Source organism: Cuculus canorus, chromosome 6 (genome assembly GCF_017976375.1).
Source record: "Cuculus canorus isolate bCucCan1 chromosome 6, bCucCan1.pri, whole genome shotgun sequence".
Lineage (NCBI taxonomy): Eukaryota > Metazoa > Chordata > Aves > Cuculiformes > Cuculidae > Cuculus > Cuculus canorus.
In genome coordinates this window covers 38,163,829-38,180,591 of record NC_071406.1, presented here as the reverse complement: position 1 = coordinate 38,180,591, position 16,763 = coordinate 38,163,829, and the positions used below count along the sequence as shown (strand labels likewise).

General features: G+C 45.9%; 1 protein-coding gene across 3 annotated transcripts in view; it reads left to right on the top strand.

Annotated features, from left to right (window-relative positions):
• ERBB4 (erb-b2 receptor tyrosine kinase 4) overlaps positions 1–16,763 on the top strand; it is a 669,634-nt gene that overhangs the window by 456,058 nt on the left and 196,813 nt on the right. For all 3 annotated transcript variants that reach the window (XM_054070102.1, XM_054070100.1, XM_054070101.1), the window contains exon 4: positions 6,138–6,272. In XM_054070102.1, the coding sequence (XP_053926077.1) occupies positions 6,138–6,272 (135 nt within the window). The remainder of the gene's footprint in view (positions 1–6,137; positions 6,273–16,763) is intronic.

Sequence of the window (16,763 nt, the reverse complement as noted above, 5' to 3'; positions counted from 1 at the left end):
TTAGTGGTGGAGTTGGCAGTGTTAGGCTTATGGTTGAGCTTGATGATCTTAAAGGTCATTTCCAACCTGAAGGAGTCTGTGATTATGTGACTCTGTAAAACTGTGTGTGATCACAGAATCACAGAATCACAAGGTTGGAAAGGACCCATTGGATCATCGAGTCCAACCATTCCTAACACTCCCTAAACCATGTCCCTCAGCACTTCATCCACCCGTTCCTTAAACACCTCCAGGGAAGGCGACTCGACCACCTCCCTGGGCAGCTGTTCCAGTGCCCGATGACTCTTACCGTGAAGAATTTTTATCTGATATCCAACCTAAACCTCCCCTGACGGAGCTTCAGGCCATTCCCTCTTGTCCTGTCCCCTGTCACTTGGGAGAAGAGCCCAGCTCCCTCCTCTCCACAACCTCCTTTCAGGTAGTTGTAGAGAGTAATAAGGTCTCCCCTCAGCCTCCTCTTCTCCAGGCTAAACAACCCCAGCTCTCTCAGCTGCTCCTCGTCAGACTTGTTCTCCAGCCCCTCACCAGCTTTGTTGCTCTTCTCTGGACACACTCCAGAGCCTCAACATCCTTCTTGTGGTGAGGGGTCCAGAACCGAACACAGTATTCGAGGTGCGGTCTCACCAGTGCAGAGTACAGAGGGAGAATAACCTCCCTGGACTTGCTGGTGACCCCATTTCTGATACAAGCCAAGATGCCGTTGGCCTTCTTGGCCCCCTGGGCACACTGCTGGCTCATGTTCAGTCGGCTGTCAACCAGCACCCCCAGGTCCTTCTCTTCCGTGCAGCTCTCCAGCCATTCTTCCCCCAGTCTGTAGCGCTGCACAGGGTTGTTGTGCCCCAAGTGCAGGACCCGGCATTTGGCCTTGTTAAACCTCATCCCATTGGTCTCGGCCCAGCAGTCCAGCCTGTTCAGATCCCTTTGCAGAGCCTCACTACCCTCCAGCAGATCGACACTTCCTCCCAGCTTAGTGTCATCTGCAAACTTGCTAAGGGTGCACTCGATGCCTTCATTCAGGTCATTGATAAAGACATTGAACAGAGCTGGACCCAGTACTGAGCCCTGAGGAACCCCACTTGTGACTGGCCTCCAGCTGGAGTTAACTCCATTGACCACCACTCTCTGGGCCCGGCCATCCAACCAGTTTTCAACCCAGGAGAGTGTGCGCCTGTCCAGGCCAGAGGCTGACAGTTGCTGAAGCAGAATGCTGTGAGAAACTGTGTCAAAGGCTTTACTGAAGTCCAAGAAGACTCCATCCACAGCCTTTCCCCCATCCAGTAGTCGAGTGATTTTGTCATAGAAGGTGATCAGGTTAGTTTGGCAAGATCTGCCTTTTGTAAACCCATGTTGACTGGGCCTGATCACCCGGTTCTCTTGCATGATGAGATGCTCTCTGTTTCATGGCACGTTATGGAAAGCGTATGGTGCTCGTGTTCTATGGTTGACAGACCTGCATGTTGCCATCGCTCCTGCTCATGTTTTAAGTATTGTATGGCAGGTTACTAAAGTTATGTGGTAAGGGTTCTGCTCCATCACTGGGCTAATGGAAGCAAGAAAACAGCAGATATAATGGATGATACATTTCTAATTTAACTTTCTGAATAAATAACTGTTTAATGGACTTTTAATAATATGCAGATATAAGTTCCCCACAGTCATTTGGCAGCAATAAGCAAAATAATGACAGAAGTCAGTGGCAAGTGCAGTTGCTGATTTATTTTCATATAATTCCGGTTACAGAATTATCTGCTTTTAAGCCAGCAAAGTGGCTTTGATAAGGAAGATACAATTTTGCATTCACTCCAGAATCAAGTGGCAAAAGACCTCGGAGGCACTTTACTCAAAGCACTGGCTGCAGCTCTGATGCTCCTGCGCTTGGCGCTGATGAGGCTGCGGCTCAAATCCTGGCTTCGGTTTTGGGCCCCTCACTACAAAAGGAGCATCGAGTTGCTGGAGTGCATCCAGAGAAAGGAGCAGAGTTAGGAAGGGGCTGGAGCCCAGGGTTGCTGGGGAGCAGCTGAGGGCCCTGAGGTTGTTCGGCCTGGAGAAGAGGAGGCTGAGGGGACACCTCATCACACTCTGCAGCTCCTGACAGGAGGTTGTGGTGAGGTGGGTGCTGGGCTCTGCTCCCAGATAACAAGTGATAAGATTAGAGGAGATGGCTTCAAGTCGCACCAGAGGAGGTTCAGACTGGAAACTGGGAACAATTTCTTCAGTGACAGAGTGGTGAAGCACTGGACCAGGCTGCCCAGGACGGGGAGGTGGGGAGGTGGTCTCCCTCTCTAGAAGGGTTCAAAATGTGTTTGGCTGTGGCACTTTAGGATATAGTTTATTCAGCACAGTACAGTTGGGCTGATAGTTGGACTGGATGAGCTTGGAGGGCTTTTCCAACCTTAATGATCTGATGAAAGTGAGACATTTTGATACTCTTAAAGTGTGGCCATAAGTACTTCACAGGGAGGCATCCAAACCCGCCTGACATCATTAAGAGCCCTTTTCCCAATGAAAGCCATTGGGACTTGAGCTTCGAACTCCCTATCTCATAACTCTGTGCCCCTGAGCAGTGTAAAAGTCCACGTGTCTTGTTTGCTGCTGATGTGGTATGGTAAGTGTTTTGGGAACCCGTCAGTAGATCCGAGCGCTCTGCCCCCTGTGACGGGCAGCAATGTTGTGCTTGGACTAACATACTCCAATGTCACCAAAAATTGGATTAGATATAAATAACACTCCCCCCGTAATGGAATATAAAATGTGTTCTACTATGAGCAGTGCATTTTAGGGCTTCATCAGGAGGAACTGGTTTCTTTCTTGTCAGTAGAAATCACTCATAGAAAGTTTGCTGGGGCATTTGTCATTCCCTTTCCTTCTCCAGCCTGGGAAAGAGCTCCGGGAAGAGGCACCACATAGGAGGAGAAAGCAGTTTTTGCCTGGCTTCCTTTGCTGGCTCGACTGTGGTGTCAGAGCTGCCTGCCTTTCTCCTCCTGTTTATTGTTTAACTTTATCTCCCCCTTTCAGTGCTGTAAATTAAAATGAGTTGATAACTTTATGATGATGAGTTCATTACAGAGTAGCTCTATTGTATATTGATTACATTTGTGCTTCATTTGCTTAACACGCACCAGGGTTTATTAGGTCTTCGCAGGCATTGTTCCTGCTAAGAGGGCAGAGAACTGCAAAATGCAGTTGGGTTTGTTAAGGCGGTGAAGCTGATGCATCTGTGCTGAGCACTCAGCGTAACGATAGAATAATAGAATCCCTAGGTTGGAAAAGACCTTTGAGATCAAGTCCAACCGTAGCTGCCACTGCTAAACCAGATCCCTGAGCACCTCATCTGCCCATCTTTTAAACCCCTCCAGGGATGGGGACTCCACCACCTCTCTGGGCAGCCTCTGCCAGGGCCCGAGAACCCTTTCGGTTAAGAAGTTTTTCCGGATGTCCAATCTGAACCTGTCCTGGTGTAGCTTCAGGCCATTCTCTCTCATCCTATCACCTGTCACTTGGGCGAAGAGACCAGCACCCACTTCGCTACAACCTCCTTTCAGGCAGTTGTAGACAGTCATGAGGTCTCCTCTCAGCCTCCTCTTCTCCAGGCTGAACAACCCCAGGTCCCTCAGCCGCTCCTCATAACCTTTGTTCTCCAGCCCCTTCCCCAGCTCCGTTCCCTTCTCTGGATGCGCTTCAGGACCTCAGCGTCTTTGTAGTGAGGGGTCCAAAATGGAATCTGGGGTGCAAAGTGGTATAGCAGCTGGGAATGGAAAGGTAGAAAAGGAATGGATCTCGATCCGAAGGGGCAGGAAGAGTCAAGCACAAGTGATTTCGGGATTGTACTAAACGTTGAACTTAGGGGTTATTTAATGTCTTTGATGATATTACTCAGGTTTATTAGTGCCTCACCACATCAATGGACCTTTAAACTTTAATCCTGTCACTTGTGCAAGATGGTAGAAGTAAAGATGCTGCATCACGTATTTGGGGAAGGGCAGCAGGTATAATGCTTGTTGCTCGGTGATGAGGGAAATGGGAGCATTTCCCATGTTTGCGTTCAATAAATCACAGGGAAAGCTGCCAGCTTTCCTTGCCATACAGAGGGGACAGGTTCTGGTTACTTTTATGCTCAAAGAGCCTTTCTCCACAAATTGAAACAATTAGAATTCCTTTTACTGCGAGCTGTTGCATGCCTGCTGCACAAGAATGTGTCAAAGTTGGTAGCAGAAAAGAAAATTTGGTGGGTGTTGTCAGGAGTGAATGCTCCAAAATCCAGAGGTGATGCAGTGGCAGGGGTTCAGCTGTACCAGCCCATAGTCACACTGGTTGGAGTTGTCTGGAAGTGCTTAGGAAGCTATGGATGGAATTTTTACAGTATTTTGTTGCTTGTTAAATGCAATTTTTAATCAAAATGTGGGCCATAATGGGTTAGGGCATCCCATGTGGCTGGGACAATGCAGAAATCGCCACTGATGATGTTTTTGAGTGTTCTCCTCAGTCCCACTTTCTCACTAGAGCAGAATTGCCAACAGATGGGGTTTTTCAGGAGTCATAAGAATATCACACAAACAGATCATAGCCATCTCTTTAATCTGGACTCTTTTCTGTATAAGATTACTATTATTGTTCTCATTTTTAAGCCCTTTTCAATGAAAAGCCAAGCCTTTAATCCAGAGGTTTCTAGGAAATAAATAATAATAATCTGAACATAATAATCTGAACTGATTAACGTGGTGGAAGGCTTTATTTACAGATGATCTTGTACTTAATACGTCCTTTTCTCGGGGGCTGCCTCCTTTACCTGCTGTGGCCTGTAAACCTGGGCATTTTAAGTAAAATATGCAGTAATTCCTTCCTTGTTGTTTGTCAACATTAACCTTCCCGCTATAGGACTTAAAGGTTTGCTTGAGAGATGAGGATAATCAGATGGCCTTAATCATTGCTGTCGAGATTTACGCTTCATGTCTCTGCGAGAAGTGTGACACTTCTGGCTGTACAGCACCACTTAACGTCATTCTGAGGTGCCATTAGCAACTCGACTCCAACATTTCTTTGCTGAAGCTCAAACCTCTGATGCTAAGAGTGCAGGGGGGCTTAGCTGCACAGGTCTTGTTAATTTTGATGAGTAACACAGATTGTCCTCTGCTTTGGAAAGAGGAGAGACAGGTTAAGAAGAGAAATTGTGAATTTGAACAAGAGTTTGGAGGGTCAAAGAAGGAGTTACTGCTCCAGAGGAAAGCCTGGTGCTACAACCAATAACTGTAAGATCTTTTTTTGTGTTGAGGACTGACAAATCAAGCCTTTAGTGACAGGGGAACAGGCCGGTTTTTAAAACTGATTGGATAAACATGAAAATATGAGAAAAACCTAAACTTTCATCTGCTCAGAAACTGTCTCCCTTTGACACAAATCTCCCCAAAAGGCATGTGGTGGGTTTGGATCATAGTATTTGAGATCTGGATCTTAGGTATTGAGTCCTGAGCATTTTGGAGCATGATATCACAACAGCACAGCCTGATTAGAAAACATGCTTTCTCATACATTGTGATGACCAAACTCTTCTAATGCACTGTGGGATCAGAAGATTTCTGCTCCTCTGGAATGTGTCTATTCTGTGTTTTAGGGTGGAGGTGTTCAGCGCCAGGTTGGATGGGGCTGTGAGCAACCAGATCCAGTGGGAGGTGTCCCTGCCCATGGCAGGGGGTGGAACTGGATGGGCTTTGAGGTCTCTTCCAACCCAAACCCTTTTGTGATTCTATAAGCACACACTGCGTTTCATTAATACACATGAAGTGTGGCTGAGTGCTTGTGTTTGCAAAGCCACTTAAGTCTTGAAGGTTGTTTTACCCACAAGTAGTGATACTGTTCCACACTTGATTACGCTGGAACAACAGGTAAACTCTGTACCTCATCTAACTACTGTGTGGCTGTCTTCATCAGGTTTCTCCTGCATACAAATAATAAATGGTTCCTGTTTACAAATACAGCGAGCTGCTTGCCCTCCAGTTTTCAGATAATTAAGTGAGATTACAGTGAGATTTTTTTTGCGTTCGGATTTCATGCCCTCTCTCGCTAGTACACCAAGCAGCAATAGATTTAATCAGCTGCATGTCTGAAATCTTACAAGTGTGTTCTCTTGTTCTTTTGTGCAGAAATACTGAATGGAGGGGTGTACGTCGGCCAGAACAAATTTCTTTGCTTCGCAGACACCATTCATTGGCAGGATATCGTGCGTAACCCCTGGGCCTCCAACTTCACTTTGGTTCCAACGAACGGCAGCTCAGGGTGTAAGTACCGCTTTTATTCTTAGCCTTGTCATCTGCTCAGCATGAAACAGCATGAATATGACCACGAGTTTTCCCTGATCTTCTGTTACGGTGAATTTGTCTCTGTAAATTTTCCCCTTACACTGCATTCTTCAGGTTTTGTGCGCTGCTGGTAGGAACACGTAGTCTCATCTTAAAAACACTTTGCCTGTAGAGAATGCTTGTGAGCATCATCCATTTTCTGAATATTCTCATCTGTCCTCTCTCTTCTGCATATTGTTTTCCCTATTTATTGCTAACGCCACTGTGCTGCCCTGGAAGCACAGACGTTATTGTTTGCTTTGTATTTGTTCCTGCTGCTCGGTCTGGTCCTTCAGTCACACTGTTCTGTCTATGGCATCATAATTAGCTGCTGGAGTAATTATGGCACAAGCTCATGGATATTCTGACTGTAGAAGAGAAATGAACCTCCAAGAAATAGTTATTCTATTGTCTTACATCTGTAAAGATAGAGAGAATTTGCTGGGGGTGGGGGGGCTTTTCACTATATAGCTAATATTTATCTGGTTTTAGTATGTTCTCTCTATTTTAGGGCTCTTGTCTACAATCTTGGAGTATCTATGTACTTTGATTCATTTCTCTGATCATTTCATAGAATCATTTAGGTTGGAAAAGGCCTTTAAGATCATAAAGTCCAACCGCAAGCTTAACATTGCCAACTCTACCACTAAACCATGTCCCTAAGCACCACACCTGCACGCGTTCTAAATCCCTCTGGGAATGGCGTCTCCACCACTGCCCTGGGCAGCCTGGTCCAGTGCTTGACAACATTTTCCACGAAGCAATATTTCCTAATATCCAATCTAATATCTATCTGTCTAGACGAGATATCTATTCTTATATCTAATTCCCTTGAGAATGTGCTTTGTGGTCCAATAGATTTTGTATAAGGCCAACTTTCTTTTGTATGTCTCACCTCCTCCTCTCAAAAAGAGAGCACAGGCACTGGAGATCCAGGTTCCTCTGGGAGCCTGACAAACTCCAGAGATGGGGCTCATCTCTCGGGCTTCTGTCTGGAAAGCTGACATAGTTCTAACGCAGCGTCTATCTTATTTGCATATTAAAAAGACCTCCGATCACTGCTAAGGATCAGTTCTAAGCAGAACTGATAAAACCTTTTGAAGGTTAGGGAATGCCTGTACCCTTTTATGAGTCATTACTTCGACAAGAAAAAGACTCCGTTGTTTCTCTGTTTTGTTCTGTTATTGGGTTTTCTTTTAACCTCTGCCAGCTCTTCAAGACAAATGCTTCTGCACCACCAAGGTAATAAGCTCTTTTAAAGAAGCAGCCAACATCAATACCATCTTTTATTTTTGAGCTAGCGCAAGTTTTGCTGGTGACTCCAGAGGAATCGGAACAAGATCAGTGCTGAGTACTTTTGGAATCACACCGTGAAAGTGATAAAGGCAAATATTAGCTCCCGCAGCAGCATGAAAGGATATATGTACCTAAGTCCAGGTATTTTAAAGCAGTTTTTTCATTCCTTGTGAGTGCTTTTTAAACACGAGGAAGGAATGATTTGTGCTTTGCCATTTGTGCTTGATAAACCTGATAAACAGTGTTATTTTGATGATTGAGGGATAAGGCGGCTTTGTTAAGGTAGCCATCCAAATTTTACTTTATTTTACCTTCCTTCGGAGGGACCAGAGCCCGGTTGGACAGTATTTAATTTAAGAAACATTGTCTTCTCCAAGAAACTGGATTCCATCTCAATACTCTTCATGATTCCTGTGAAATTTGATTTGCTAATCCAAAACATTTCTGTCTTCTTATTTACATAGGTGAAAATCTAAACGCTGTTATCCAGGAAGCCAACAAATGGCTAAAATAGTTTGACAGAGCTGTTTTACTGCTGGGAAACAAAGGAAATCGCCATTTAAAATAACCTAAACTTAAATAGCTGTCCTTGTGTGTGTACGCATATGTAACACACACTTGAACACACGGAGGGATATATTTATATATAGCCTTCAAATGAAATCACTCAAATGTGGAGCCTTATTGCTACCTGTCAGGAGGGAGGACAAAGGCAATGAGCTACACTGGTAGTTTACAAAAGAATTAAGACAAGTTATTTGTACTGGTGCAGAAAGGACTTGGGGAAATGAACATTGAATTATAACCCTGGAATGGAAATCAGTGCAGAGTATCAGCTAAGGGATACGCTTCTCAGATTTGTCTCGCGTCGCTCTTCATAATCTGCCAGCAGCGTGGGTGCTTGCTGGGCCCAGCCTTGCTGTTTTTCCACTGCTGCACATGATGCTTAGTGCGTTACTAAGTCTTTGGTGCTTTTCTGCACCGACTGTGACTCATGCTTTTCTGGACCCAGTGTGTATATGTATTTGCTGTTTATTTTACATGACTGTGTTAAATTGCCTGAAGTCTCAGTCCCTTCTAGCAAATGCAAATCTTGGCTAAGTCTTTTGGATCTGAGTAAGTACACGTTGCTTGGCATTGCCGAGAAATCTCAGTGCGAGAGATGGCAAGGAAAGCTCTCTGGGACTTCACATGTCAGCATATCTTAAAGAATAAGTAGGTTTTAGTGCTTATCTAAAAACCTTTACAAGAAAAGGAGGAGGTATGGCAGAGAGCTGGCATCCATCTAGGAATATAAACCAACCAAACCTCCTGTGTCAAGCTCCACAAAGCCCACACTGGCAGTAATTTACACAAGTGTGTAAATTGGTTGGAAGGGACCTCAAAGCCCATCCAGTCCCACCCCCTGCCATGGGCAGGGACACCTCCCACTGGATCAGGGGCTCCAAGCCTCATCCAACCTGGCCTTGAACCCCTCCAGGGATGGGGCAGCCACCACTGCTCTGGGCGGCAAGGGCCTCACCACCTTCATTGTGAGGAATTTCTTCCTAATGTATAATCTAAGTCTTCCCCCCTCCCTAAAGCTATTCCTGGTCATCCTGTCACTTTAGGCCCTTTTAAAAAGCCCCTCGCCAGCTTTCCTGGAGCTTCTTTCAGTATTGGAAGCGGCTTTAGGGTCTCCACGGAGTCTTGTCTTCTCCAGGCTGAACAATCCCAACTCTCTCAGCCTGTCCTCATAACTCTCAGATCACCTTCGTGGCCTCCTCTGGACCTGTTCCAACAGTTCCTAAATGCGTGATCAGACACGACTTCGACTGATGCTCTTAATTGCGACTGGCAGGACTGGGGTTGCCTGCACCTCAGGAATTTTGGGGCCACCACCTCAGCAGTGCTTCCTGGCAGAGAACGTTTTGGGGCCAAAAGGCTGTGAACTGCAGCAAGTGTCAGAATCAGATGCTTCATCATTCTAGCAGATCTTAAAGCCTAGACCACAATTTGGTGGCTTATAATCGTTAGCATTGTTTCCAACCATCAGTAGCGGATGTAAAATCTCCCCGAAGGTGTCTACATGTCTGAAGGAACGAGGGCCCAGCGTTCAAAGCTTGCCAGTTCTTTGCTGATGCCAGAGTGGACTCCAGCAGGTTGATATAAATGCAGTGTTGTACGGGAAGCACCCGATCATCAGGGCTCAGCATGCTCCTTGTTTGTCTTCCTCTGTGAGAGAGTTGATAGAGCAGCTGCCGGTGCTGCTCTCTGCCCCAGCCAGGCGTAAGAGCTGATAATGCTTCCACTTCAGGGATAATTTCACTTGCAACCCTCCCTGCTGCTCAAAGGCAATCAGCAGAGAGGCAAGACAAAAGGGTGGAGTGAGATGAAGATGCTTTGAAATGAAGTCAGTTCCTTGCTTCTGTGCTTGTACCTTGGATCTGCCGACTCTGGCAATCCCCTTCGTTTACATCTATGCTAGACAGAAGACAATATGACCAGTGATCTCTGGGAATAAAGCTCTTCTGATTCTCTTCTTCGTGGGCTTTTGTTGTCACATCAGGGTTAAGAAGCTGGTTGAAAAGGCCGCATGTTAACTGCTATGATAGAAATACTGCAAGTGTGTGTATCCTAAGTACTGCTTCTCCTTTTCTTCTTTCTCTTTAGCCCTAAATGCTTTCTACCGATTGCTTCATGTTCTGATCAAACACACGCAGAAAAGTCCCTGTTAGAGGCCTTTGAATTGCACGGTTCCCTGTTAGGATAAACACAGGCAGTGGCTGCCGGCGCAGAGCCCGGCATAGACTGCTTGGAATGGGATAAACAAACGTACTAGGGACCACGGACGCTGTGACTCTCCCAGGATAGAAACCTCTGTGTCTGGCATTTTGACTGGTACGCTGGGATAATACTAGTAGTTACTGTGAGTGGAGCCTTCTCTTCCTGATAGCTCATAGCTGAATCGTTGAAAATAAATTGTAATTTGAAAGCAGCCTCCTCTTTCATTTACCCAAACCTGATGCTCTCAGCCTGAGGTTTTTCAGCTGGGCACCTTGCAATGGGAATCTCAAAAGTGCTTAACTGCCTAAGCAATCAAATTTTCCCTTTTGGTACATGTTACTGAATTGGTTTCTGCACTGCTAAAAAATGTTTTCTCTCCTTCCTAAACAAAGGCTTCAAGCATGAGCCGAGTGTGCTCCAGCCGTGTTTCTCAAGAGTAAATTCCCCTGTTCCCACATAGAATGGTTTGGGTTGGAAGGGACCTCAAAGCCCATCCGGTTCCAGCCCCTTGCCATGGGCAGGGACACCTCCCACTGGATCAAGGGGCTTGTTGGATTTAGGCCCTTAACTGGGGAGCTGAAGCTCTGTCTTTCAAAGCTGGAAACTTGAGGTGCAGTTCTTGGTGATGGTGCAAGAATTAGAGCAGTAAATAAGGATTAAACTTCTTCCCTAAAACGACTTTGGATTGGTGGACAACTCGTCTCCAAACGGCTGTAGGAAGAGTGCAGTGAAGCCTCAGCTGTGTCCTCCATGTCCTCGCTGGTTTGGAAGGTGTCGGGAACGGGAGCAGAGCCCTGTTGTACTGGGTGAGCCTTTTGCAGGATTCAGAATTTTTGGTGGAGCTTGGCTTGGAGAGTTTGTTTCACAGCAAAGCCTGAAGGGTTAGAATTATTGTGCCAAGGTCATTTGTGTAGCTAATCACGTAGTTTCAGATAAATCCATAATGATTTAAACATCCTAACATTATATGGATGCATCTTCATGGTGGAGCCGGTAACTGGACAATAAAAATGAACAAATTACTTTCAGTTTTCAAGTTTATTTAAAAAAAAAAAATATGCTACTTCTCAAGAAATTATTCAAAAACCATCCAGGGCTGTGTGTCAGCCCAGAGTTGTGAAAACAGAGCTCTGGGGAAGTTAAACCCATTTTGAAGTGTTGGCCTGAACTGAAATTTCTGCTCAGACTTAGAAGCGCGGTGAGGTTTGTGGGAGACTTCTCGTTGAATTGGTCTGGCTTTTCTACTGCGACCTTGTCTGCTGAGAAAAAAGGGGGAAATACGGCACTTTTCAAGGAGAACAACTTCAATTACTTGCTATTCAGAATCTGGAACTCCTCTGCCATTGGTTTGTGTCTAATTCCACCTGGTAATGTAAACCCACCTGGTTTCTGAGCTGCGCAGAAGTGCTGCTGTGTCGCTGCATGAAGCACTAGAAAGAAAGGCTTGGTCTGAGGCTGCATAAACGTAGCCTTTTCAGTGTGTCCTAGGATGTGTTCAAGGGAAACCCTGCTTTAGAAGATCTCTTCTCTTTCATCTATTGGTTCATAGATTTTTCAAGGGCAGGAGAAGCCCTTGAAAACATCATTAGCTCTGATTTCCTGTGTGCAGAGGCCACGTGTGAGACAAATCCATATCCCTTCGCTAATGTTGCTTTGCACTGATTTCCATTCTAGGGTTATAATTCAATGTTCATTTCTCAAACTTTCCGAAGCATAATTCATCTTTTAGCCCAGCTTTGGGTTTCAGAAGCAGCCCCAGATGGGTCTGGGACAACTCTCTGCGGGACAACGCTACTTGGGGACAACTCTAACCCTAAGCCTGACCCTAACCATAGGCCTAAGCTAACCTTAAGCCTAACTGGAACTCTACTGGTTCCCCACAGAGAGTTGTCCTTGCAGAGAGTTCTGACCATGGAGAGTTGTCCCGTGAAGCATTGTCACATCCCAGCCCCAGCAGGGCTGGAGCTCTTCCAGCACTGAGTGGGAGAGCACAGGACTTTGCTCCTCCATACACTCTCCTACACTGATCTGAAGCTTTGTGTAACACACCTATCCTTCAGGAAGGTGGTTAATTCCCTGGTATTGAGAAAGAGAATGCTTGGAGTGTTTATTTCGAATCTGAGCACAGTTTTCAATTGCAGATGGTGTTGCTTCTTGCACCTTTTCCAGCAAGCTCAAAGAGCGCTCTCGCAGCCAGCATTTTCTCCCTGCAGAAATGGCACGTACTGTGTAATCAGCTCACCTCTTGATCTCTTTGTCATCAGCTAAGCAGAGGGGCTCACGTCTCTCACAGTGAGGAATTTTTTTCCAGCCCCAGAACAATTTTAGTTGCCCGTCAGTGTCAAATACCTGTATTTTTCAGTGTGCTTTAAGAGGGCAAAAAGCAAAGTGTGTGTAGCGTTCTATAACTGATTTAACCACTATCTTATAGAAGTAAAAATTGTCCTTTGTGTTTCGGCTTCACCCGAGGAACCTGGCATTCAGGCGGTTCTGACATCTGGGTGTGTTAGAGAAAATGCAGCCTGTATGCTTTATTCCAAAAGATGCTCTATTTGTATAAAAGCCCTTTGGTTTGGGTGACCCCAGTTTACCCAGCAGCCTGGCTCCCCCCTCCCACACCGGCTGCTCTTCCCTGTAATTTGCTGGGATTTCAGTCTCCCTCTTTGTTTTATTGCCTGGGATTTGTTAATAATTCCTAAACCTTTGGCTGGGATATTAAAAAGCATCAGTCCTGCCATGATCCCAGGTAAAACACACCCCGATTGTATGCTAATTGCTCCTCCAAAGTACTCAGGGAGAGCCCCCAATTAACTGGCTCTTAATGCATTTTTCATCTGTGTTATTAATATTGAAACATAGAGACAAATCTAATTAAATGTTTACCGTTTAGTCAGAGCTTTGCATTTTAATTAAAGGCACAGAAAATGGACCAGCCAGCTGCACGGTCGTTTATGAAATCAGCTCTGTTCTCTGGCACAGACAACACAGGCTTTCATTACCTTACCTGGGTGCAGGTGTTTGGAAGCATTATGGCTCGGTGCGACGTACTCCTCTCTGTAGACCGTGTTTGGTTGAGGTGAGTCGGTGCTGCCTCCGTATGCTTTTTTTTCTTCCTTTCTTTATTTTGTGTGCTAGATTTTGCACCTGAGGCGTGGCCACCCTGGATCCATACGGACAGGGGAGCGTGAGGCTGGAGAGCAGCCCTGAAGAAAGGGATTATAGGATCATAGAATGGTTTGATTTGGAAGGGAACTTAAAGATCATCCAGTTCCACCCCCCCTGCCATGGGCAGGGACACGTTGCACTGGATTGGGGATCGGGGCAGGGGGAAGGGGTTCTGATTAACAGCAAGTTGAACGTGAGCCAGCAGTGCCCTGGCAGCCAGGAAGGCCAACAATGTCCTGAGGTGCATCCAGCACATTGTCGCCAGCCGGATGAAGGAGGGGATTGTCCCAGCCTACTCTGCGCTGGTGCAGCCCCACCTTGAGCACTGGGGGCAGTTCTGGGCACCACAGGATAAAAAGGATCTTGATCTTCTGGAGAACATCCAGAGGAGCACACAGAAGGGTGAAGCGTTTAGAGGGGAAGCCTTGTGAGGAGCAGCTGAAGTCACTGGGTCTGTTCAACCTGAAGGAGAGACTGAGAGGAGACCCCAGAGAGTGGTGAGGCCCTGGAACAGCTCCCAGGGAAGCAGTCACGGCACCAATCCTGACAATATTCCAGAAGGGTTTTGCCAACGCCCTCAGCCCCACTGTGTGAATGTTGAGGTTGTCCTTTGCAGGGACAAGAGCTGAACTTAGTGGTCTTCTTAGGTCCCTTCCAACTCAGGACGTTCTAAGATTTTCTGTTACACTGTCTCGGTGAGTGGGTTTATTTAGGTTCATCTGCTACCCCATCGATCTCAAAAGCTGAGTGTTTGCTAAGCTGTGTTCCACTGCAAGCTCTCCACATGACAGGTAAAGGAGTAATACAGATTCTAAAAAAGATAAGTCTTTAAAATATTGCAGAAATGGAAACAATTTGGTAGAAAGTTAAGTAGAAATATCTCTTTATATGAGGTGAAGGCCAAAAGCTCCCTACGTGTGTTTGAATTGCTGTAGGAGAAAACAAGCCATGTGGATACACACCCATCCCTTTCAGCATACAGAGTATATTCTTGTATTGAGTTTTATAGAGAGTGTAAGTTGATATTTACATGGGATTTTGTAGAAGTGAAAAACTTTGTTCTCTATTGGGTGCTAACAGTCTGTGTTTGGAATTGCTGGGCAGCGATGGGTGAATTTCTGTGTGGCCATTTGCTGCAAGTACAGAATGAGGTCTGAGGGGTGGCCTTGCAATTCTTCACAAAACGCAGTAGCTCAATTTTTGTACCAGCAGTCGCAGTATTAGAAAAGGATCATTTTTACACATAGTGACTTACTGAGGAATTTGTACTCTGATCAAACCATTGTGTATTTAATTCTAAAGTAGCTCTGTGATAGTTATAAACAACGGAGATTCCTCAGAACTTTGCTATCTCTCCCAGAAGTCCCACCTTTCCATCAATTTACAGTGATACTGTGGCTAAATGGTGTAAAATTCTCCATGTGCACACCAGCGTTTCCATCTGGCCCATCCAAACCAGGCAGTGGTGCAGGACCAGTCCTGCTGCCATCGGGATGTCCCGCTAGTGAAGTAGGAGTCTTGGAATCGGAGTGGGAGGGTGAACACTGTCTTTTCCTGCAGTAAAAATGTCGTCAGGTTAGTAAAAAATCAGAAAAGCTGAATGCCCTACAGATATTAGGGCTACAAAGATGATCCGAGGGCTGGAGCACCTCCCACACGAGCAGAGGCTGAGAGAGTTGGACTTGTTCAGCCTGGAGAAGAGAAGGCTCCGAGGAGACCTTATAGTGACCTTCCAGTACCTGAAGGGGCTACGAGAAAGCTGGGAAGGGGCTGTTCACAAAGGCTTGTGGTGACAGGACGAGGGGCAATGGGGATAAACTGGAGAGGAGCAGAGTTAGACTGGACGTAAGGAGGAATTTCTTCACTGTGAGGGTGGGGAGGCCCTGGCCCAGGTTGCCCAGAGCAGGTTATGTGTGAAAACTGAGTCCGTGTAAATCAACGTCTCAGCCCTCAGTCCCACGGAGACGACTGCCTCTTGTCCGCCTACCCATGCAAGGTATTTTCCCCTTTTTCAAAGCGCAAGGCCTTTGCTGTACAAAAGCCAGTGCAACAGCACTGTATTTATGCACAGTGGCTAAAAGAAAAGAGGGAAGTGACTAATTCATGCTTCAATCTAGCCTTCAGAGTAGCTGGTGTGTCATTCGTGGTGTGCATCTAAATTGGAAGCTACCTACGGAGAAAATGGCATTCCAGAAAGTACGTGCTAAAGACATCTGTTACTGCAGAGTTTGTTAAATTATAACCTTTCATTGAGGTTATTACTTGAAGTTCAATTAACACTTTAAGTGTATGTTTGGAGCCCGACGAGCGGGGCCTCCGCAGAGAGGTGATCTTGGTACAGAATATGTTCCCTGCCGCCGGTGTCACTGGGGCAAAGCCAGGAGGAAAAGCTGTTCTTTGTGATGAAAAGCCACAAATAACTGAGCCGTTTTGTGAGAGCTCCTTCTGCGTGGAGCACGCTTCAAGAGCTGCAGCGTTGCATTTTCACCGCAGTTTCGCAGATACCTCAGTTGGAAGAGAATTTATATCAGAGCTGAGCGATCCTGCTCAGCGTGCGTGGAAGTTGCTTTCCCTGCCCTTAAGGAATCTCTAGTCAGGACAGAATTTAATTACTTGGAATTGAAAGACAAATGCAATAAGAGAAGAGAGAGAGGTTTGTGTTTACAAAGGCTTGTAGTGATAGGGGGACGGGTGTAAACTGGAGAGGGGCAGAGTTAGACTGGACATAAGGAGGAATTTCTTCACTATGAGGGTGGGGAAGCCCTGGAACAGATTACCCAGGGAGGTGGTGGCTGATCCATCCCTGGAGGTGTTCAAGGCCAAGTTAGATGGGGCTTGGAGCAGCCTTATCCAGTTGGAGGTGTCCGTGCACATGGCAAGGAGGTTGGAACTAAATGATCTTTAAGGTCCCTTCCAACCCAAACCATTCTATGATTTTGTGATTTTAAAGAATAGGTTTCTCCAAGCCTGTGTAACAGAAAATGGAGGAATACGTGAAATCCAATGGCATAACTTGTTTTGCATTAGTATGGCAAGCTGAGCTGTGTGAAGTTGCCCGTGATGTTTTTTCCTCAGCCCACAACGGTGTGTTTTGAATAAAGGGAATCAGTTTGGTTTCCCAATAAATACCTTCAGCTACATTTTCAGAAGGGATTTGTCAATTGGCAAATGCCTTTGAAAAGGGTTTGCAAGGCAGGTAGGTAG